At 48.1% G+C, this 24,689-nt stretch overlaps 1 protein-coding gene across 1 annotated transcript in view; it reads right to left on the reverse strand.

Moving 5' to 3' along the window:
• Nucleotides 1–24,689, reverse strand: part of LOC138296887 (solute carrier family 22 member 7-like) — a 214,846-nt gene that overhangs the window by 15,519 nt on the left and 174,638 nt on the right. Inside the window, exon 10 of the mRNA XM_069236382.1 lies at nt 6,420–6,528. Coding sequence (XP_069092483.1) covers nt 6,420–6,528 — 109 coding nt within the window. The remainder of the gene's footprint in view (nt 1–6,419; nt 6,529–24,689) is intronic.

A 24,689-nucleotide genomic window follows, 5' to 3' on the forward strand; every position in this document is an offset into this window, starting at 1 on the left:
TCTGTTGTGAGAAAACAGGGCTGATTGCAGAGGCCCCATAACTTTTTGCCCCCATTTTCCTCTTTTTGCTGGTGTTTTCCTGACTTTGACGGTGCCCTGGGTACTGCTAACCAGTCCCAGTGCCTGTGCTCTGTGTAAAATGGATATGCAAATTAGGCTAATTATAATTGGCTAAGTTAACCTACCTATAAGTCCCTACTATATGGTAGGGCATGTAGGTTTAGGGACCACAGCATAGGTGGTGCACACCTAGGTGCATTGCTGAGGTGCCCAGTGTCATTTTAAAAGCAAGCCTGCCTTGCTGGCTGCTTTTAAATTAAAGTTATATGCAAATTCGACTTTGGAATTAAAGGTACTTCCAAAGTCTTAAACTACCTTATTTTTACATATAAGTCACCCCTAAGGTGTGCCCTATGTGCCCCTAGGGCTGGGTGCCATGTAACTATAAGCAGGGACTTTATAAAAATAGATTTATAAGCCCTGGTGAGGTAAAAACAGCCAAATTCGTGTTTCCCTCATTGAAGTAAATGGCCTTCATAGGCTAGAATGGGCAGACTTTATTTTAAATTTTAAAGTCTCCTTAAATGTTGCATACCAAGAATTTGGTATCAAATTGATTGTTGTAATAAATCCCACAACTTCCAGTTGTTGGATTTAATATAACTAGTGCAGGTAAAAAGTTTAGACTTTACCTAAAAAGTTGCCAATTTCAGCTCTGCAGTGTTTTTGCTGCTGTGCTCTGATTGGCCAGCCTGCAGCAGCTTCTGCCAGGCTACCTTGATGAGGTGTGAAGTGGCCTGACTTCACACAAAGGAATGTGCTTGGGGGAGAGAATCTCCCCTCAGCAGATGGTGAGGCAGGAAGGGGGAGGGCTGCCAAACTGGTCTTCAAAGGCAGAGAAGGACATTTGCAGCACCCAGCAACACCCCCACATCCTGCAACCCCAGACAATTAGGTGCCCCCTTGATTAGATTAGGAGAGGGCAGGAGAGGGGTGTGTTTATGATTTTTAGCCACACCAGTGGGTGGGCTCAGCCAGATGTAACCTCCAAAAATCAGATTCATCCATGTTGGATTTTTAGAGACTGTTGCCTTCTGGGATGGATTTTTGCCACACTTCCCAGGAAGTGGTCATCACAGGGGGACGACCCTGTCCCTGATTGGAGAACCAGGGCCCCCCTGCTTTTCACCCAGGAGCAAGGATAAAACTGGCAGACCTGCACCCACGCCTCAGATCCCCTCCAGAATTCAACAAGAAAGGAACTAAAGAAGAAGAAGGACTGCCCTGCTGGACCCCTGGCCTGCACCTGGACCCTGCACTCAGAAAGACTGCACCAGCTGCACACTTGGGCTTCACCACAAGAAGGACTTTGCCTGGCTTCAACTGGTTCAAGGAGGGACTCCCTGTTTGCTACAGGTGAAAAATTGCTATCCAGAGTCCCCTGCACCAACTCCTGAAAAAGTGACCAGCTGACCACTGTCCAGTGGCCAAAAAGGAGTTTGCGCCAGGTGTATTCTGGGAGTTGAAGTCCGCACTTCCCAAGGACCATCACAGAACTTCTGGACCCTTGGGGTGAGCTGTGGACCCCAAAAGAACCTTAAAAGAACATCTGGGTGAAGCCCCAGAAGTTTGGAAAAGATTTGAGAATTTTTGGAAAAAAGCTCCAGAGAGGGACCGACCCGCCGCGGAAATTCTAGCCGGCTTGCCTCAACCGCGACCCGGCCTGACTTCGTGGTTCGTCCCGGTAAAGAAAAACATCCAAAAAAGAGACTAAGTCCGAACGTAAAAAGTTGACCGGGACCTCCCAGCCATCGTATCCGAGAAGGGCTCCATGGACGTCGGATCAAGATCCAGGTTTACCCCGGTCGAAGGATTTTCATCTCGAAAAAACGACTAAGTCCGAAGGTAAAAGTCTCCACCGAGGAAACCCACATCGTGTATCCGGACAAGGGCTCCAGGAGGTCGAATTCAACTGGCAGGTTCGTCCCGGTGAAGAAAAACTTCAAAATAAAGACTAAGTCAGAAGGTAACTTTTTAACCAAGACCTCCCGCGACCTGTAGCCGAGCAGGGCTCCATCGCGGTCGGCCTGAAAGTTTGACTTTGCCCCGGTCGAGGTGCAACCAGATGACCCGATTGGCGCTTTTTGTTTCTAAGCGCTAGAAAAGTAATAATTCTTTCAAAATTCATATCTCCGGTTCCCCTGAACCGATTTTAATCGTTTTTGTGTCATTTTAAAGATAAAAATATAAACTATTTTTATACATTGGTTTTGGATTTTTAAACTGTTTCCTGTGTTTTATTTAATTACTGTTTTGTGATATTTGAATGCTTTACACTTTGTCTCCTAAGTTAAGCCTTGACGCTCGTTGCCAAGCTACCAAGGGTTGAGCTGGGATTAATTTACTGAGACCTAACTGTACCTAGGTGGAGGTTAGTGGCTTGTTGCTAGGTGTAGGTACCTACCTGCCCTACCAATAACCCATTTTCCAACATCTGTACAGGAGGTTTTTGTAAATAAGGAAATATGGACCCACCTCGCCTGTACTTTCTGTTTTGGCTGCTTTCCATGCATTTTAGAGACATGGATCCTCCCGTTGACTGGCCTGGAAGGAGGGCAAGAGAGTTGGGATAGTGCCCAAGACCTTCCCTGGGTTCTCTTCCTTCTCTTGTGTCCAATAGAGCTGTTTTTCGCGCCTCTTCCCCCGTTTAGTAGGTCTATAACGGATAGGTTCACTCTCTATTGGGATACCTGAAAAGGGAGCCTCGGCCCACCAGGAGTCTGATTGGATTCTGGATTTTACTCTCTGTAATACCTCAGGAAAGTGTATATAGTCTGTCCCTAAGATACAGTCTTCGACCAAGCGGTCCATAACCCCCATTGGAACCACATCTTGTCTCCCTTCCCACTCAACACGAACGGAGGCCAGGGGATATTCTCTTTTATCCCCGTGGATACAACATAGGGAAACCCATTGTGGTGACTGTTGTCCCGGCAGGTCTATCACATTGGTTCTGATGACGGACTGACTACATCCCGAATCTACCAGGGCTGTGATGGATTTTCCATTGGCTCTTATCTCCTGCATGTATCTGGGGTTGCCTCTCCCTGTGCACAGGACTCTTCCCCTAGTAATCCCTATTTCCATAGGTTCGGTTTATCCTTCTTGCGACGGCATACCCGTGCTATATGTCCCCATTCGCCACAACTGTTGCGGTTATTGCATAGGAGGTTTTTCACCTGCTCTGGGTAAAGTAGTGTCCTCGACGGATTTCAGGGGAAAGGACCAAGCAGGTACTGGCTGAAGTCTGGTTGAAGGACTTGTCATTTTAGAGGTTCCACTCTTAAACTCAGTCGACCTGTGATAAGCACAGGCCAGGTCTACTGCCATAGTTGTATCAACATTAGGGTGCTGTCGGATCCAACTACGGGTGAGCGGAGGAAGGGATTCCAGATACTGTTCCAGAATAACTGCTTTTATAACGTCTTCCCTTTCAGTTCCTATGGGGCCTAGCCATTTGAGTCCTAGGTCCTTTATTTTATAATATAATGTCCGGGGGTCTTCAGTAGGACCCCATTTTATTTTCCAAAATCATAGGCGGTAGTACTCCGCGTCGTGTTCTACCCTCTCCAGGATACTCTTTTTGATGTCTTTATATGGGGTTGTTCCATCCGGATTAGCGGCCTGATATGCAGTTTGTTGGATACCCGTTAATAAGGGGGGCCACATACTGACCCCATTGTTCTTCGGGCCATTGGGCGGAGGAAGCCACTCTTTCAAAGTTTGTAAAGAATGCATCAGGGTCCTCCCCCTCTTGATACTTTTGAGGACCGAGCTAGTTACGTTAGGGTGGACCTTACTAGCCATAATAGTGTCCGTCAGCTTCTGTAGGGCTGTTTCATGCACCAATTGATTGTTCGCCAGGATGGTGGCCTGGCTTTTTAATGCATTCTGGAGGGCCTCTCGATCTTCCTTGGCTTCTCTTTGTTGGGCCTCCCATACCAATTGAAGATGGCGTTGGCCTTCTGCCAGTTGCTGTATCATATCTTCCAAAGTGGGTTTCACTTCCATATTGTCCCCCCGTAAGCGGTCCTCTATCACTAATTCAAAATCCCACTTCTGACACCACTGTTTCAGTGGGGTATAGCAATAGGGAGTAAAACGATACTCAGTTGGATGGGTGAATGCACGTGATTTTATTGTGATGCACTTATATCTTTATAATAGTCCGTATCTATGGTCTTTCTGGCTGGTGATCTCCTCTGTTCTCTTCTTCCTCAGGATCCCTGGTGACTGAAGATGGTTCCCCGGCGGTGGTTTTGCCAGGAAGACCGGAAAAAGAGGAACGAAAGACAGGTAAGTAGTGTCTTTGTGAGCTAACTGGTATTCTTTCTCGTGAGGGGAGGGTGTTGAGAGAGAGAGAGAGAGAGAGAGAGAGAGAGAGAGATTGGGGTGAATAGGATATAAATGTCCTCTCCCAAGAGGAGGAAATAAATGAAGTAGGAATGAATATGTGGGGGCTAGAGAATCCCGTGATTACACCTCTGTGGGCTTAGTCTCTATTTATGTACCATAGAACCGCTCTGTCTCCATGCTCAGTGGTTGTTGTCTCTGTGCCTTTTTCCCTCTCAAACTCCCACCTTCCTCCCCCCTCCCTCTAATCGTCTCCTCCACCCTCCTCTCTTCCCACCATATAACGCAGTTTCTCCCTTAGGAAGGACCGTACCTGCTTTAGCCACGTCCCTCCAGGGATGTGGCGGAATTCGGGCTTCTTGGGACCGTCCTGTCCCTCTGAAGTGTCATCCCGACTGTTAACCGGTCATCTCTTCCCAAGATATGGGTCGTTGGTCTCCTTGTCTCCTCCGCTGCCTTCTTTTCCTATATTCCCGGCTTCTCTCTCTTCGGCGTCCTCTTCTCTGTCCGCGCGCCCCACTCGTAGTCCTTCTTTACTTTTTAAGCTTTCGGGAATCCGGATATCCTTGTTACAGCTCCAGTGGTTTTACCCTCCTCTGCTGGTCCGTTTTCAAGTAAGTCCTCGGGAATCCGGATGTCCAGATTCCCGGTTTCATTAGATTCGGGCTCTGCGAGACCTCCGGAGCACTGTTCCGCTCTGGATTCGGCGCTGGATGTAGCTGGGAAGTCCGCGACCCGGCTACAGGGAGGTTTTGTAAAACCTCCAAAAAAGGATGAGGAGATCAGTGTTAGAAATCTAGCAAATTCAGAGGTAACCATGGCTCCATTGCCCAAAGGAAATCTGTTTACAAAGAGACAATGGCCACTGCAATATTGATCATTGTGACTCCAGCCCAGGCTTTTATGTGTGCCATTTGGACTATAACCTCAAACTGAAACCTGATGAAGCAAGTTACTGACTACTGGAATAAACAACTTATACAGAGATTCCATACTTAGGATAAAAACAATTCCTTCCTCTAAAGTCTTGCCTGTGCTTCATTCAGCTGCTTAAGTATGTCTTCTTATCTGTTCTTTCTGATCATGTACTTTGAAGTTTGTTTCTTATCAATCACGAGTGACCTATTTATGAGGAGTTGTCATGTGTGCTCTGACCAACAATGTGTAAATCACCAGCAAAGCAGGACTCATTTATAAAAAAAAAAATGTTGTTTTAAAATTACCACTTTTACTTAAAAACATCAGTACTTTAAACCATGTCTATGTTTTTGAATTATCACATATGGCCTTGGAAAATCCTCAGGCATGAGCGCTGAGAATGGTGCGCAACATGTTAGCTACATAACTACAGGACTGCAAACTTTGGAACTGTACAAAGACTGCTCTAATACATGATTACATGGCCCTGACTTTGATTAAAACACTATTTTACAAGAAATAACATTTTTATCATGTGAATCTAACTGCTACTCTTTGTACTCAACTCTGTAGAATATGTGATTATACCTGTAACCTTTTTAGTTGCCACTAACTCTCTGGAGGTTGCATCCCAATTATGCACAATCTTGACACAGTGTTTGCTGATCTTGTTGAGTGTATTTTTATGATCTTTTTTAGCTGAGACAAAGAAGGAATATGTTTTGCAAAACGTTTTAATTTAAACCATTTTAAGTAGTTTATTCACCATATACTCATGAAAGAAAGAGTAACTATTCAACTATTGAATTTTTCACAGCAATGGAACTGTGTGGAATATTAAATTGATGATTTATAAAATGCTAATATGGCTGTATTACGGGAAACCTTGTTAACTTCACACATGGAGGGAATCATCAACTAGACTCTGCACAACATGCAGATTCTCAATGCAACCCAGATAAAAAATATTACAGGGGATTGGGGATTAAATGAATCGTTTAAATTCTCTTTTGGACAGATGAGACTGTTTTGGTGTTGTTATTCCCTATTATCAATCATGAATATCAGAAAGTAGTGCCTAGGCATACCTGAGGACGGTGGGGTAGAGCTCAGCGGTGTACAGGTAGAGGACCGTGAAGGCGGCTCCAGAGAAACCTTTCCCTAAAGTTGCAATTGTTGTTTGCAGAGGGCCCAGAGCTGGAAATGGGTAACATCAGTAGGGAGAGAAAGAAAAGTCAATAATTATATATGGGAATAATGATAAGTAAAGAGGGAAATTAAATGTCCCCTAGGTTAAGAGAAGACCTCTAAAACATAATTGACCAGAATGGAGACATTCCATCCATTAAAATGCACCCAATAAATAACTTAAATGTGGTTCCACACTTCATCAGGCACACATTTCTATAAATAAACACCTACTATAAAAATTAAAGTAAATATGGAAATAAGATATGAAGAAGTTATGTATACTGCAGATATTAATATTTTGTACTATAGTGTAAGAGGCTCAAAAGGCAAAAGGAGAGCAGGAGAGGGTAACCCTCTAAAAATACAGTCAAGTAAAGCCCATAAGCACCTCCCAAAATGAGAGTTGTAAATCCGTAAGACCTCTTTCATTCTAAAAAAATGCATTATTGATTGTATTCAAACTAACACACACTACTTCAGGAGGTAAACAAATTATAACAGATCAGTCCCTTGACACCAAATACTCCTAACTTGTCTAGTGGATTACCAAATTGAATTATAGGATATATTTTCTGTATTAGGTAAGTCTATATAATACAGTGTATTTTATAGGCAGTATAATGTACATAGAATTATTCTTGTATAGACAATTAAAAAGAACATTATACTTAAATATGTACTAATGAAACTTTAGAGTCATGTCATATTCACAATATAACTCAAGGAAACTTGGCCAAATATCCTTAAAGTAATTTTTTTATTTCTTGTCTTAAGTGAAATCTCCTTCACTGTTTCCATAAAACAGTTCATACATCCATTCTCCGATGGTAGGTATCTTTGTTGTTTTTCAGCTTCTCAGAGTTGAACTATGCTTTTTGATCCAAGTGTTGGAGTCAAATATAATTGTATCCACTTTACACCATTAACTAAATACCATCAGTAACTTTCTCATGAGAAACTTCCCTTTTTGTGTGGTCACCCCTATTTTTAACTGATGCTGCATGTGTTTGAATTCTGCACACTGGGGCACAGTTATCCAGTCCTTACTGCATGTGCCTTGTCTCTTAACCCATGACAGAATTCCTAATTGGCACATTTAACTTTCTGGTAGGGCCATAGTGCAGGTGAACTAGTCAAAATAAATCCATTTTGACAGGAGAAACCGTACTTTTAAGTATTAAATAAGTCCCCCAAGTCGGTCTTGCAGCCCACCAGACAGGGTGCTTAGTACTTAACAGTAAAACACATAGAAATTAAAGGTTAACATGTGCCGGCAGTGTCTAACCTCCAAAAGCTATTTTCACTGTATAGGTACTATTTCTTCTTCTATATAAAAAGCCAAAGTACAATTTAAATGCTATTTTTCTATTTCTATTTCTATCTTTGCTTTAGAAAAAACTACAAAGTTCATTCAACCCCTGTTTTGTTATTTATTAAAACTTCAATTCAAGGGTGAAATTGGATTTTGACACATAATCAGGAAACGTGACTTTTAGAAAGTTGTACTTTTCCTTCATAAAGTTTGAGTAGGCTAATACAAATGAGCCTGCTTGGGCTTCCCTCCCTGCCAATGCTCCCCCCTTGAGTAGGTGTGAAACTTTTTCCAAAGTGAGAGTGGTCAGCTTATCCGAGGAAAAGCCATCAGGTATTCAACTACATGAATTTGAAAGGCACCAGGGAGAGGCCTGCTTATTTGTAGTTTAGTGTAAAGTGAGGCCTTTTGATCCCGGGATATACTCTCGATACCCTCAGGAACATTTTGCCCATTGGTCAAGGAGTCATCTCCAGCCACTGGCCGGTGCACTGCACAAATTTGCTATCTCACTCCTATCACTTTTGACCCCCTCTGGGCTTGTGAAAGAACAGAAGAGGAATAAAAAGCCTGTTATCTGTAACCTATGAGGAGTCCTGAAGGGCTGGACCTGTTCTCTTTCTAAAGAGGAAAACAAAGTGGACTTCAAGGGTCAGGTGGTTGACCTTCCAAGGGGCAACAAGCAACAAGAGGCCTTCCCTGTTAGTGACCTGCTGAGCAATGGCTGGTGGACCCTGACTGGACTATGCTGGTGGTCTCTGCTGGAATGGGTCCTGGGCTCTAAGTACTGACTCTAAGGTCCTGGAACTTTAGAAGTGAAAAAAGGGAGTAAACTTGAAACGTGGACATCTTTCCACATCAGGAGGTCTGGGGCTGACCATCAATCACTGACCACCAACGACTAACTACCAAGGCAGTCTGACAAGCCACAACCTCAGTGGGCAAGGAACAAGGAAACCAGGTTGGTCCTGCTCTGAGATTTTGCTACTCAGAAGAAGGCTTCAACAAACCCTTGCAGCTAACGTATCTGCTTTCTGGCATCATGCCATGATACAACATTCTGATTTGTCCCACTGGAGGTTTTTGAACTTCAAAAAGGGAGGGTAAATCCTAACGTGGAAACCTTGACTAGTCAAAGGTGCTTAACATATCTAGTCGATGAGTAGACATCAGCGGGCACAAAATTAGAATCTTCCCACTTAGAACTTTTCCCACTAAAACCATTGGTTTAAGTGGGGCCTGGCCAAATATGTATCCAACATCAACAGGGTTTTGTCACCTGATTCACCTGCTCCACCTGATTCAAATTAGGTAGATTTTTCCACACCCAGGGCCAGATTTACAAAAAAGTAGCGCAGTGCTGAAAGTCACTTTGCTGCATTGCATATTGTCACTTGGAAAGGGCAGTAATGCACCATATTTAAGGAATGTGGCACATTTCTGTCCTTTCCTCCTGCGTTGGTGCAGAATGGGCTGCCTAGCACCAATGCAAGAAAATGTTTTAATGCTGATTGCAATGCCCTCGACAATTTGCTAAAATAATTGATCCCATGAGATGTCTTGAGACTAACCAATCTTACAGAAAAAGATTACTGTGGTAAAATGTTCATGCTAGGAGTTATAGTGAAATGTGATTGCAGGGAAATAAAAAATAGAAGTTGCAGACATGGTAATCAGTATGAGGACTATGTCATCCTCACTTTTGTGTTAGAGGATGAACTTTTGTGCACATATGAGCGGAGCTGCAATATAAGACTCACATAGGTCCTGGAAGGTACCTGCCAACGCCCCAGCTGTTTCAGCTTGCTCCACTTACAGTTAGTTTGTTACTCAATTTTGCATCCCTTAATGGTACCCGTTGTCCTTCAGACACTTGCCATCCTTGGTTCCCATGCATTCTTCTGTATCATATTTGTTGTCAACCTTACCTACACACATCATGGCTGTAAAGGAACGTCTGCCTGCATACTGCTTATTCTATCTCAGCACTTTCCAGCTCCTCTCCTTGATATCTTCGGCTCGAGGCCTGTACCCTGGTTGGACCAGGGCTAGTACTACTATTTCCAAGCCAAGTGAGATGTAAGCTGATATTGCATTATTTCTTGTTCTGTATGGTTACACTGCTTTGCTCAAAGGAGTCTAATAGTTATTGTTTGTTTCTGTGATCTGTCAAGACTATTAAACTGTGGTTCTGAGACAATGCCAGACTGTTGTTGGCGTTATTTCAAACCAGTATCTCTAATGTCTTATCCCGTCCCATATTTTACCCCCGGGTTCCTAACTAACATATTCTCAGTCCATATTTTGGCAGAAAGAGGTGGATGATTGTGACTTTCAGCTAATTCCTTTGGAGATCTTATTCCAATCCAAATTCTTACACTCTAGTGACTTAATTCCATTATGCTAAATACCTATATTTAAGTAGGACAGATCTTTCAGAAGATGAATATCTAAGGGTAAACTCAAGTTCATTGAAAGGTAGACATGTACGTCGGCAATATGTAAAGGTTACGGTTAATGGACAGCTAATAGCATATTTGGCTGAAAAGAGTATAGAAATGGATGACAAATTAAATCACAAAAACATTATTAAAATTATTAGAAAAGATTTTTGACTGTAAAAGAAAAAAATGCATCTGTTCTGAAATTAAATGCAGTGGTGAAGTTCTCAATTAAATTTTAATTTCATGGTTTTATAACCGGCAATTAATTCTAGGATGACACACTTTTAAAATCTTTACGTATTTATGAGTTGTGTCCACACCCTGGAGACTTGACCCCACTGGCTAACTAAAAGAAAAAAAATTGAACTCTTGACTCCTTGAGATGTGCCTATGAAGACCACCTTCTACCCAGAATGCTCCTGCCTTTTCAGAATCTTCCGCAAGGAAGGGACATTGCAAAACCATGCTCCCACAAGCTGGAAGCTATGTGCTTGATGTTTTGTATCTGCTGATGGCAGCATCTTAGGGTTGTTTTGAAGATGTCTTTATCGGTGGTGTCTTGACTTGTCCTCGATTTGCTCTCCAGTTGCTTGCAGTGGCATTTCATCAGCCTGAGTTCCTCTGTGTATCAGCTGGCATGTGATTGGGTTCTCCCCTGTGGGATGCACTTCAGGAGAGCCAAGGTGTACTCTCCACACCTGGAGTATACTCACTGCACCTATAGTGAAATCTCTGCACTTTGGGCAGACATAAAGATACTACTCATAGCTTACCTATCTTAATTTAGACCAAAAGTCTAAGTTTACTTTTATGAATCGGGCCCAACGAGAATAAAATGAAGATTTCTATCATGGTTAAAATGTCATCTGAAAGCCTACCACTCTAAATCTACTTCTATGTGCTACTCTAAGAGAGCATGTAGTAGAGCAACTTGTGGGCTTGAGATTCTTCGGAAGAAGCAGTGGACTGCATGCCTTTTTGAAAGCTTGGGCTGTTGTTAACAGAAAAGCAGTGGAGGAAGTGTTCTCTGCAAAAGGCAAACACAGCAGCAGCTGTACTCGAGTACTCGCCTCCTATCAGGTTCAGGTCGGATGCCTCAGCTTTTCTAAATACTGGCAATAAAAAAGAGAGTCTTGGGTGGTATCTTGCAGGATAATCTGGGATGCAGGACCTCTCAACCTAAGGGATTGAGTGGTTGTCCTTAAATACTAAACAAATGTTATCGGGGATGAAAACTTTTACCATATTTTTATGAATGTGGTGTATATATTACAAGTGCTACAGAAAGGGCCCTAGACATATCTTTAAGAAATTGAGAGGGGATGTCAGTTTCAACTACACCTCTTTGATAAATTATGTTGGGATATTTCTTGATGGCCTTAGACTATTGATAAGGTAACACTTGTTCCAGACTGAGTATCTCATCAGGTGTTGTATGTGTGAGGTTTTGGAATGCTTTGACACTTTCTGTTCCTTTCTCAGTTCAATTAATGATAAGGGAAGATTACCTTAATGCTTTCATTGATTATGACAGATATGATAGAATTTGGAAGGAGTGCGATCTGAGATGGATTTCAGTGTCTGACCATTATGGAGTCAGAACTTATGGCCTTTATGTTAGAAGGGCCATAGAGTTTGAGTTGGTGCTGTCTTCTAGGGGAAAGTTAACATCTCTGAGGAGAAGAAAGGTGCTGGATTTGATGATGAGGGGTGCAACGAAGTGCGTGCTGTCGCTGGTGAAGGTGGGTCCAGGTGGTCTGTATATGACAGTTCCAGCCCAGGAGAATTTGGCTTGGACATGTATCTTGAGTGTGAGGTGTTCCATGTAGCTGGTGGTGGTGTCTTTGAATGTAATGGTGATTCCACCTCCAGGCTTGTGTTGACAGTCTAGCCTAATGATCTTGTAGCCAGCAGGGATAGTGCTAGCAAGGTCCAGTGTTGAGGTTGGGGTTAGCCAAGTTTCTGTGAGAAAGAGCAGCTCCTGAGCGTGGTCATGCAATAGGCCCCATATCTTAGTGGTATATTTTGTGAGCAAGCAAATGTTGAGTAGTATGCATGTGAGTGTGGGTTTTTGTTAGATGGGATTTGGTCTGTGCGAGTGAGTGGGGTGCAGTTAGTGCATGAGTGGTGGGGGCAGAGTTTGGGAGAGTGCATGAAAACTTGCAAGTGTCACTATTGAACACTTATTCAGTGTTCTGTGGTGCGGTATGGCAGAAGTGCAGCAAGCGGCACCTGGGGCTAAGAGGATGGAGGAGCAAAACAGGGAATCAGTGGGTGGGGGGAAAACCAGGGTTCCTGATGCTGGGTGTAGTCCAGGTGTGGACAGGCACAGACGGGTTTGCCTGTGGCCCACCTTTGGTGCAACACCAGCGTGCCCACCGTGCACAACCTCTAGCATCCATAATGCAGCTACCATTAAATACGCCCTGAGAGCAGGGTGGGGCCCAGGGTATGGTTGGCAGGAAACCAGTGATGTCACATCCTGTGTAGGTGGATGATGGGAAGTCCAGTGATGTCACTTCCTTTGCAGCTGGATGATGGGAAATTAAGTCTTCTTACTTGGCTTCTTCTTTTAAAGAGAGTTTTGGTGGGAAACTGTAGGAAAGTACCATCTTGCCTGGCATGTTACCCCCATTTTTCACTGTATATATGTTGTTTTAGTTGTATGTGTCACTGGGACCCTGGTAACCCAGGGCCCCAGTGCTCATAAGTGTGCCTGAATGTGTTACCTGTGTAGTGACTAACTGTCTCACTGAGGCTCTGCTAATCAGAACCTCAGTGGTTATGCTCTCTCATTTCTTTCCAAATTGTCACTGACAGGCTAGTGACCATTTTTACCAATTTACATTGGCTTACTGGAACACCCTTATAATTCCCTAGTATATGGTACTGAGGTACCAAGGGTATTGGGGTTCCAGGAGATCCCTATGGGCTGCAGCATTTCTTTTGCCACCCATAGGGAGCTCTGACAATTCTTACACAGGCCTGCCACTGCAGCCTGAGTGAAATAACGTCCACGTTATTTCACAGCCATTTTACACTGCACTTAAGTAACTTATAAGTCACCTATATGTCTAACCTTTACCTGGTAAAGGTTAGGTGCAAAGTTACTTAGTGTGAGGGCACCCTGGCACTAGCCAAGGTGCCCCCACATTGTTCAGAGCCAATTCACTGAACTTTGTGAGTGCGGGGACACCATTACACGCGTGCACTACATATAGGTCACTACCTATATGTAGCTTCACCATGGTAACTCCGAATATGGCCATGTAACATGTCTATGATCATGGAATTGCCCCCTCTATGCCATCCTGGCATTGTTGGTACAATTCCATGATCCCAGTGGTCTGTAGCACAGACCCTGGTACTGCCAGACTGCCATTCCTGGGGTTTCACTGCAGCTGCTGCTGCTGCCAACCCCTCAGACAGGCAGCTGCCCTCCTGGGGTCCAGCCAGGCCTGGCCCAGGATGGCAGAACAAAGAACTTCCTCTGAGAGAGGGTGTGACACCCTCTCCCTTTGGAAAATGGTGTGAAGGCAGGGGAGGAGTAGCCTCCCCCAGCCTCTGGAAATGCTTTGTTGGGCACAGATGTGCCTAATTCTGCATAAGCCAGTCTACACCGGTTCAGGGACCCCTTAGCCCCTGCTCTGGCGCGAAACTGGACAAAGGAAAGGGGAGTGACCACTCCCCTGACCTGCACCTCCCCTGGGAGGTGTCCAGAGCTCCTCCAGTGTGCTCCAGACCTCTGCCATCTTGGAAACAGAGGTGCTGCTGGCACACTGGACTGCTCTGAGTGGCCAGTGCCACCAGGTGACGTCAGAGACTCCTGCTGATAGGCTCCTTCAGGTGTTAGTAGCCTTTCCTCTCTCCTAGGTAGCCAAACCCTCTTTTCTGGCTATTTAGGGTCTCTGTCTCTGGGGAAATTTTAGATAACGAATGCATGAGCTCAGCCGAGTTCCTCTGCATCTCTCTCTTCACCTTCTGATAAGGAATCGACCGCTGACCGCGCTGGAAGCCTGCAAACCTGCAACATAGTAGCAAAGACGACTACTGCAACTCTGTAACGCTGATCCTGCCGCCTTCTCGACTGTTTTCCTGCTTGTGCATGCTGTGGGGGTAGTCTGCCTCCTCTCTGCACCAGAAGCTCCGAAGAAATCTCCCGTGGGTCGACGGAATCTTCCCCCTGCAACCGCAGGCACCAAAAAGCTGCATTACCGGTCCCTTGTGTCTCCTCTCAGCACGACGAGCGAGGTCCCTCGAATCCAGCGACGCTGTCCAAGTGACCCCCACAGTCCAGTGACTCTTCAGCCCAAGTTTGGTGGAGGTAAGTCCTTGCCTCACCTCGCTGGGCTGCATTGCTGGGAACCGCGACTTTGCAGCTACTCCGGCCCCTGTGCACTTCCGGCGGAAATCCTTTGTGCACAGCCAAGCCTGGGTCCACGGCACTCTAACCTGCATTGCACGACTTTCTAAGTTGGTCTCCGGCGACGTGGGACTCCTTTGTGCAACTTCGGCGAGCACCGTTTCACGCATCCTCGTAGTGCCTGTTTCTGGCACTTCTCCGGGTGCTACCTGCTTCAGTGAGGGCTTTTTGTCTTGCACGATGTCCCCTCTCTCTGCAGGTCCAATTTGCAACCTTCTGGTCCCTCCTGGTCCCCAGCAGCGTCCAAAAACGCCAAACACACGATTTTCGTGTAGCAAGGCTTGTTGGCGTCCTTCCGGCGGGAAAACACTTCTGCACGACTCTCCAAGGCGAGAGGGATCCGTCCACCAAAGAGGAAGTCTCTAGCCCTTTTCGTTCCTGCAGAAACCTCATCTTCTTCTGTCCAGTCGAAGCTTCTTTGCACCCGCAGCTGGCATTTCCTAGGCATCTGCCCATCTCCGACTTGCTTGTGACTTTTGGACTTGGTCCCCTTGTTCCACAGGTACCCTAGATTGGAAATCCACAGTTGTTGCATTGCTGGTTTGTGTCTTTCCTGCATTATTCCTCTAACACGACTCTTTTGTCCTTAGGGGAACTTTAGTGCACTTTGCACTCATTTTTCAGGGTCTTGGGGAGGGTTATTTTCCTAACTCTCACTATTTTCTAATAGTCCCAGCGACCCTCTACAAGGTCACATAGGTTTGGGGTCCAGTCGTGGTTCGCATTCCACTTCTGGAGTATATGGTTTGTGTTGCCCCTATCCCTATGTTTCCCCATTGCATCCTATTGTAACTATACATTGTTTGCACTGTTTTCTAAGACTATACTGCATATTTTTGCTATTGTGTATATATATCTTGTGTATATTTCCTATCCTCTCACTGAGGGTACACTCTAAGATACTTTGGCATATTGTCATAAAAATAAAGTACCTTTATTTTTAGTATAACTGTGTATTGTGTTTTCTTATGATATTGTGCATATGACACTAAGTGGTACTGTAGTAGCTTCACACGTCTCCTAGTTCAGCCTAAGCTGCTCTGCTAAGCTACCATTATCTATCAGCCTAAGCTGCTAGACACCCTATACACTAATAAGGGATAACTGGGCCTGGTGCAAGGTGCAAGTACCCCTTGGTACTCACTACAAGCCAGTCCAGCCTCCCTTCCTGTGCAGAAGGATGATTGGGAGTCCAGTCATGTCACTTCCTGTGCAAATGGATGATGGGAAGTCTAGTGATGTCACTTCCTGTGGAGATGGATGATAGCCAAATAATCCTTATTAGGCTTTCTTACGAGATAGTATATTGCTTTACCAACTGTAAATTTGCTTTTGTTTGTAATTTTATGACTGTATGCCAGATGGTTGCCTTATGGAAACCTTCCGTTCAGTACAATGTCCTTAATTTGGTTATGGTGATGAGTCAATGATAAAGGCTGCATGCGTGACTGTTTTTTATAAATGTTGATGATAAAAGCAGTAGGCCGGCACATTTATTGTGAGAAACATATGTCAAAGTTAATAGACATTTAAGGAAGGATTATTACTCTTTGTACTGTGAGAATACTTGTTAAGCTCTGTTAGGAGATACATTATCTTGCTTTCCCAACCAACTACATGCCTGATGGCTGCCTTGTGAGAAAGCTCATGCACAGTATAATAGGCCTGAGCTTATTATAGTGACAAGTCAATGATAACAGCTGTAGGCTTGATTAGTGTGAAGAAAAATGTTATGTCTGGTGCCACACGTTTTGCCTGTTTATTCTGAAAAGTTATTGCAAAGGCAGTAGGCCTGGCTTATTTATTGTGAAAAGCACATAGTAGATCCAGTTGGTCCCTAACGATTGTTGTAACATTATGGGGGTCATTACAACATTGGCGGTATAAGGCGCTTACCGCCGTGCAGAGGACTGACAATACACTGCGGCGGCGGCGGTAGACCGCCACAGCTATTATGACACACATCACGGAATCCGCCGAAATTCAGACACCCACATAACCCCGCCACACCAAAGGTCAGCGATAAGCATGCAGAAACAAATCCTCCGCCTCCACGCCAACAGAAACACACCCATGCTATTACGACCCACGAATCCACGCAGCGTTCTTTCAACCGTGGTATTCCATTGGCAGTACACACCGCCGCGCTCAAAATACACACACATATACAAAACACCGCCACATTGGACAATTACAAATACACACAACTGATACACATACAAACACCACTACCACACACCCAACACAATATAAAACACACACCCACATCACCCACAAACCCCCACAACCAGACATTCTGAGAGAAGGCCAGAGAGAGAGCACAGCTATTGACAACCCCATCACACAGAGGCACACAACACCATCACCCACACAACATCCACGAACAAAACACCACATACCACTACACTCACCACACTCATCACCACATACAGCACCCCACACCTCACACACACCACCCCATGTCACGCCAAAGACACCCCCGCTTCTCCGAGGAGGAGCTCAGGGTCATGGTGGAGGAAATCGTACGGGTAGACCCACAGCTATTTGGCTCACAGGTACAGCACACATCAATAGCCAGGAAGATGGAGTTATGGCGCAGAATAGTGGACAGGGTCAACACCGTGGGACAGCACCCAAGAAATCGGGAGGACATCAGGAAGAGGTGGAACGACCTACGGGGGAAGGTGCGTTCCAAGGTATCCAGGCACAACATCGCGGTGCAGCGGACTGGCGGCGGACCCCCACCTCCTCCCCCACAACTAACAACATGGGAGGAGCAAGTCTTGACCATCTTGCATCCTGAGGGCCTCGGAGGAGTCGGTGGAGGATGGGACACTGGTAAGTCAAATCTTAACTATCACATCCCCCACCCTACCTGCATGCTATCACACACCCCCACCCTCACACCCTCCCCTATCACCCCAAATACTCAGTAATGTACCCATAACACAAACCACCCATCCCAACACCAAGCCCTGCATGACACAACTAAGTATGGGCACCCCTCACTAAAGCATGCTCACTGCACATACCCAGAACACCTCCCCAACCATCATCACACAAGCCCCCACACAGGAATGCTTGCACTGGGGTACACAAACACCCACCCATTGCACACCATGAAACACACACATGCAATAATCATGTTCTCATACCCCTGCAGGAACCGAAGGACCGTCACCATACCAGAGGGCCCAGACAACACCACTCCACCCCCAGAAGAGGCCCACTGTGACGACAGCAGCTCTGCCCCACTGGATCTTGATGACCAGCCCGGACCATCGTGGGCCTCAGGACAGTCGGTTCCCCTTGCCCAGCCACAGCCCAACACCGAGCTGCCACCCTCTGGTAACACCAGCACAGCACCCACCCAACGGGCCCAAACCTCCCTACCCAGGACAGGTCAATCAGCGGTGTGTCCACCACTACAGGGCACCCAGGGTAACCCACCACCCCAACAACAACAGGGACCTGGGGGCAGTGGTAGTGGGCACACGGTCCAGGGGTCGGAGCCACAGGAACACAGGGGAACTGGGAAGGCAGCTGTGCGATAGAGGGAGGACAGGCCAAGGGAACCAACTCTCCACGAGGCCCTCTCCTCCATCATGGGAGCATACCACCACTCCCAGGAGACGATGGCGACGGTCCTGGACAAGTTGCAGGAGACCCTGCGCCTGCAGGAGGAACAGTATTTGGGGTTCAGGGAGGAGCTCAGGACCATCGGCTCCGCCCTGAGCACCATCGTAGGGGTGCTGAGGGACATTCAAAAGACCTTGAGGGACACCGTGGTACTCCAAGGGGCCCCTGACACTAGCGACGACGATGAACCGCCCACCACCTCCGCCGGCGCTAGTGGACAGGACGCCCCGCCACAGGACCACCACACCAGCACCCCACCCCCTGCAGACGGACAACCACCATGCAAGCGGTCCCTGAGATCCAGGAACAGGACAGAGCAAGATGGCAAGACCCCCGTCAGGAAATAAGACCACCCTGATTGTCCTCCCACTGTCCCACTTTGTTACCCTGTCCATATTCGAACTGCCCCAGCTCCACTTCCTATGCCCAGATGGGCCGTGCACCTGTGAGACTAATAGAATAGACTCTGCCATGGACATTCCTCCACCATCACCCATCACCATTTTACAACCCCCCTTCATTTTTTGAGCACTTAAATAAACACCCTTGAAACACCAAAAAATCTGGAGTCAGTCTATGATTTGGTACTTTGTATTATCAATCACAGTGTCATAATGGGTTACCCATTGTAAGGCTAACATACCTATGTCACACATCACAAGCCCTTGAAGGATGCAAGCAGTTGACACGTAGGTTACCACACTTATGAAACTGAAATGGAAGGGTACAACTCAATTAACAAAAAGTGAGTGAAATGTAGGTACAGGATAGAGGTAGACGTGTGAAAGTTAATGTAATGTTAAACCAGAAAATGTTCTCTCCTGTGTGTCACTGGAAATATTGCTGTATGACTGAATCCCTGTTGTCGTTTTCTTCTTCCTCAGCTTCATCCTCATCACTGTCCACAGGCTCCACAGGCTCCACAGCTGCTACAACACCGTCATCTGGATCATCCTCCAGCAGAAAAGGCACCTGGCGTCGCAATGCCAAATTATGGAGCATGGAGCAGGCGACGATGATGTCGCACACCTTCTTTGGTGAGTAGAATAGGGATCCACCTGTCATATGGAGGCACCGGAAACTGGCCTTAAGGAGGCCGAAGGTGCGTTCGATCACCCTCCTAGTCCGCCCATGGGCATCATTGTAGCGTTCCTCTGCCCTGGTCCTGGGATTCCTCACTGGGGTCAATAGTCAGAAAAGGTTGGGGTAACCAGAGTCCCCCAATAGCCATACACAGTGCCTCTGGAGTTGACCCATCATATCAGGGATGCTGCTATTGCGCAGGATGTAGGCGTCATGCACTGAGCCAGGGAGCATAGCATTTACCTGCGAGATGTACTGGTCTGCCATACAGACCATCTGGACATTCATAGAATGATAACTCTTCCTGTTCCTGTACACCTGTTCACTCCTGCGGGGGGGGACCAGAGCTACATGGGTCCCATCAATGGCACCTATGACGTTGGGGATATGTCCAAGGGCATAGAAGTCACCTTTCACTGTAGGTAAATCCTCCACCTGAGGGAAAATCATGTATCTCCTTACGTGTTTCAGCAGGGCAGACAAGACTCTTGACAAGACGTTGGAAAACATAGGCTGGGACATCCCTGATGCCATGGCCACTGTTGTCTGAAATGACCCACTTGCAAGGAAATGGAGCACTGACAGCACCTGCACGTCAGGGGGAATTCCAGTCGGATGGCGGATCGGTGACATCAGGTCTGGCTCCAACTGGGTACATAGTTCCTGGATAGTGACACGGTCAAACCTGTAGGTGACGATGACATGTCTTTCTTCCATTGTCAACAGGTCCACCAGCGGTCGGTACACCGGAGGATTCCGCCATCTTCTCATATGTCCCAGCTGACGGTGCCTACGAAGGACAACAGTGAAGAACCAGTCATTATTCCTCCAGGTATGTACCCACTGTTGCACACAAGACTACACCAGACACAAAACCCTTCCTGTATGTGTGTTGAGTGTAGGCCTAGCTATGTGTGACGCAGCAGTAAATGAAGCCATGTGGGCCCCTGAAATGGCGGCTGCCTGACCTCTAAACTGGGACAATGGGATTGTGGGGTAACTGCGCTGGCGTTGCACACCGTCGCGGTAGGCGGTCATAGACTGCGGCGCAATGCTGCATTGGTTAACATTGGACCCTATGGGTCCCAGGAGCCAATGAACGGTGCGCTGGCGGTGATGATGCGCACCACCGCGGACGTCACTGCCGCGGACGTCACCGCCATTTTCAATCTGTTCAATCACTAGATACCTGACCTTCGACAGGAGAGGACCTACACTGCTAGTGCTGCTGTGACCTCGGTCTGGAAGCGTTGATGGCTGCTGCGTCTGGGGAAAGGGCCCCTGCCTTCACTGCACAGGAGTTGGAGAAACTTGTGGATGGGGTCCTCCCCCAGTACACGCTACTCTACGGTCCTCCAGACCAACAGGTTAGTACAGAGGGAGAACGTTGTATGTTCTAGGCTTGGGTGGAGAGGGCTGGGTGGAAGAGGGAAGGGGGCAGAGTACATAGAACAGTTATGCATGGGAATGAATGGGCCACATGGCCAGAGTAGGGAGGGGGCCACTCACATTGACGGTGCAGTTGGTAATGACTGTCCCTCTTCCCTTGTGCCTGTCATGTAGGTCAGCGCCCACTAGAAGAGGGACATTTGGCGTGCCATCGTCAAGGAGGTCCGGACCCTGTGGGCCCACCAGAGACGGGGCACCCACTGCCGTAAGAGATGGGAGGACATTCGCCGCTGCAGCAAGAAGACGGCAGAGGCTCAGCTGGGGATGGCCTCCCAATGTGGGAGGGGTGCCCGTCGCACCATGACCCCCCTGATGTTCCGGATCCTGGCGGTGGCCTACCCGGAGTTGGATGGGGACTTGAGGACATCACAGCAGACACAAGGGGGTGAGTACAACCTCATTTTGCGGACTTTGCGTGCAGTGGAGGGGTTTGGGTGGGGGAGGTGGGCTGTGGGTGTCCCTAGGCCAGGGCGAATTCGGTAGGCAAGGCCCCTCCGTAATGTAGGCCATGTGGCACTCTACCCCACCTCACCAGAGTGCCAAGTTGAGGTATAGTTGCCCCTGTGGCATCCATGTGCGCAGATGTCCACCATTGCCATGTAGGCCATATCCCAGAAATTGCATGTGCAGAGGGCAGGAGCACGGCGTAATGCAGGGGGCTGCTGCGTCTGTCTTGTCAGCCAACGGTAGCGGAATGCCATGCACTAAAACTCTCTTTCTTCTGTCTCCCCCCCTTTTCCTGCTCTCCCTGTCCTTTTGTACATCAGCATCATCAGGCGGAGGTACAGTGGCACCGGGCCACGAGGCAGCTGCATCCCACATGGCCATGGAGGGCCACACCACAGACTCTGAATGCACCAGTGGGACTGAGGGCGAGGGGAGCTTCACGTCAGCCACCGGATCACCAACCAGCGACACAGACTCGTTCGCCGATGGGGGCTCCCCTGTGGTGGCGGCACCATCTGTGCGCCCCACTTCTACAGGTACAGCCGCCACCTCCCCTACCAGCACCGCCCTCCCAGCAGCCCCTCAGCGTTTACCCCGTGCCCACTCACCCAAGAGGGTGGGCATCACCTTCGCCCCAGGCACCTCAGGCCCTGCCCCAGTCACCCCTGCTGCCCTCAGTGAGGAGGCCATTGACCTCCTCAGGTCACTCACTGTTGGGCAGTCTACCAATGTGAATGCCATCCAGGGTGTAGTACGAGAGTTGCAACACAGTAATGCATTCCTGGTGGGCATTCATTCTGGTCAGGCTGTCCTTCAGCGAACCCTGCAATCTCTGGCCTCAGCCTTAATGGCAGCCATTGTCCCTGTGTCCAGCCTCCCCCCTCTAACTTCCTCCACCCAGACCCAATCCCCTGTACCCCAGCCCATCCCAAGCACACCTACAGACCAGCATGTACACAAGTCAACACACACAAGTAGCTCAAGCAAACATAGGCACCACACACACCACAGGCACTCACGCAAGCCTCACCCACATACAGACACAGCAACATCCACTGTTTCCACTGTGTCCCCCTCCTCCTCTTCTCCCTCCTCCCTCCCAGTCTCGTCTACACACACACACCTGCATGCACCACATCTACAGGCACTAGGACTCGCACCAGGACACCCAGCACCACAAGCCGCTCACCTGCACTCACCACCTCCACTCCCATTTACACGTCCCCTGTGTCCTCTCCCAGTGTGTCTGTGACGCCCCCTCCCAAAGTACACAAATGCCGGCAATCACTCACCCAACATCCATCCACCTCACAACAGCCTCCAGTACCTGCACCTGCACCCAAAACACCTAAAGTGACACCGCCTACAACCACCTCCTCTTCCTCCACTCCCAGACCCCCTCCAGCTACCCATCCCAGTGTCTGTCAGAAACTGTCCCTATGTCAAATTGACCTTTTTGCCCCCACCCCCCCTCCAATTCATCAGTCCCGTCGTAGCGCCTCAGCCAAAAAGCCTCCAATACCAGTGGTGCCTGTTCAAGGTTTGTGGAGTGCACCGGCCACGAGGGCAGGCAGAAGGACCCGGAGCCAAGGCACTGGCAGCCCATCCCCTGTAAAGGCTCTAAAATTGGAGAGTGGACGACGGGACCGTGTTAAGACTCCTGGTGAGACAAATAGTGACATTGGTTCGAAGGGGATTGGTTAGTCAGCTGTAACTCCAACAAAGGTGGGGAAGGTCCAGAGGAAGTCTGCCCAGCCTGTTGTGAGTGTCACGGCGGAGAACTGCGCCATCATTTCCGGCGGTCCAGATACAACCGCCAGCACCGTCGCCAGTGGTCCAGAGACCACCGCTACCGCCGGAGTCACATCCCAGGAGGGCCCAAGTATCGTCCCTGGTCCGGAGACCACTGCCGGAGTCACAGCCCAGGAGGGCACAAGTATCGTCACTGGTCCGGAGACTACCACCAGAGTCACAGCCCAGGAGGGCCCAAGTATTGTCACTGGTCAGGAGACCAACGCCAGAGTCACAGCCCAGGAGGGCACAAGTATCGTCACTGGTCCAGAGACCACCGCCAGAGTCACAGCCCAGGAGGGCACAAGTATCGTCACTGGTCCAGAGACCACTGCCGGAGTAACAGCCCAGGAGGGCCCAAGTATCGTCACTGGTCAGGAGACCACCGCCGGAGTCACAGCCCAGGAGGGCCCAAGTATCGTCACTGGTCCAGAAACCACCGCCGGAGTCACAGCCCAGAAGGGGCCCGGATGCCACAGCCCCGCTGGGCAATGATGGAACATCATGCCACCCACCAATGCTCATTGTAGAGAACGTCATGCCACCCACCAATGCCCATTGGAGAGAACGTCATGCCACACACCAAAGCCCAGTCTAGAGATCGTCATGCCACACACCAATGTCCGTATCAGAACCGCCATGGCAAAGCACCGCTGAACAGTCCATAGACCGCCATGGCAAAGCACCGCTGAACAGTCCATAGACCGCCATAGCAAAGCACCGCTGAACAGTCCATAGACCGCCATGGCAAAGCACCGCTGAACAGTTCATTGACCGCCATGGCAAAGCACCGCTGAACAGTCCATAGTCCGCCATGGCAAAGCACCGCTGAACAGTCCATAGACCGCCATGGCAAAGCACCGCTGAACAGGGCAAAGACCGCCATGGCAAAGCACCGCTGAACAGGGCATGCACTGTGTAGGAATGAAAAGGCCGCCACATCAAGCATCCTTCTCCCATGTGCAGCTGGAACAGTGACAGGACATGAACTTTCACAGGGAGACTCATCCAGTCTGGGCACCAGTCCCCCCCAGTACCAGTAGAGAACTGCATCTACTTGAGAGACTGTGGCCTTGCACTCCCCTGGATGGCACAGTGGGCAACCCACCCACTGTAGAGACTTGAGAGACTGTGGCTTTGCACTCCCCAGGATGGCACAGTGGGCAACCCACCCACTGTAGAGACTTGAGAGACTGTGGCCTTGAGCACTCCCCAGGATACATCAATGGGCATGGAGCCCCGTCGTGGATCTGGCTTCGCATTCATCTGGCTGAGGTTCCCCCCCCTTCCCTTCCCCCTGAGGCGCCTGTAGTGTTTCTATCTGATGCCCCGGCAGTGTTCTCTCCGATTTTGGTCAGGAATAGTTTGTGGGCCTCGCCCATGCATTTTTGGACTGTTGGTGCACGGACATTGTTGTGTACATATCTGCACTACTTCTCGGATTGTATGTGTAAATAAGAGTGATTTTGAGATATATATATCTGTATATTTTTATATGACATGTATATTGGCACATTACAATGTTTGCCCGAATTTCGCATTGTCTTTTCATTCTTCCGGGGGGATTGTGGGTTGTTAC

Source organism: Pleurodeles waltl, chromosome 5, assembly GCF_031143425.1.
Source record: "Pleurodeles waltl isolate 20211129_DDA chromosome 5, aPleWal1.hap1.20221129, whole genome shotgun sequence".
Taxonomy (NCBI): domain Eukaryota; kingdom Metazoa; phylum Chordata; class Amphibia; order Caudata; family Salamandridae; genus Pleurodeles; species Pleurodeles waltl.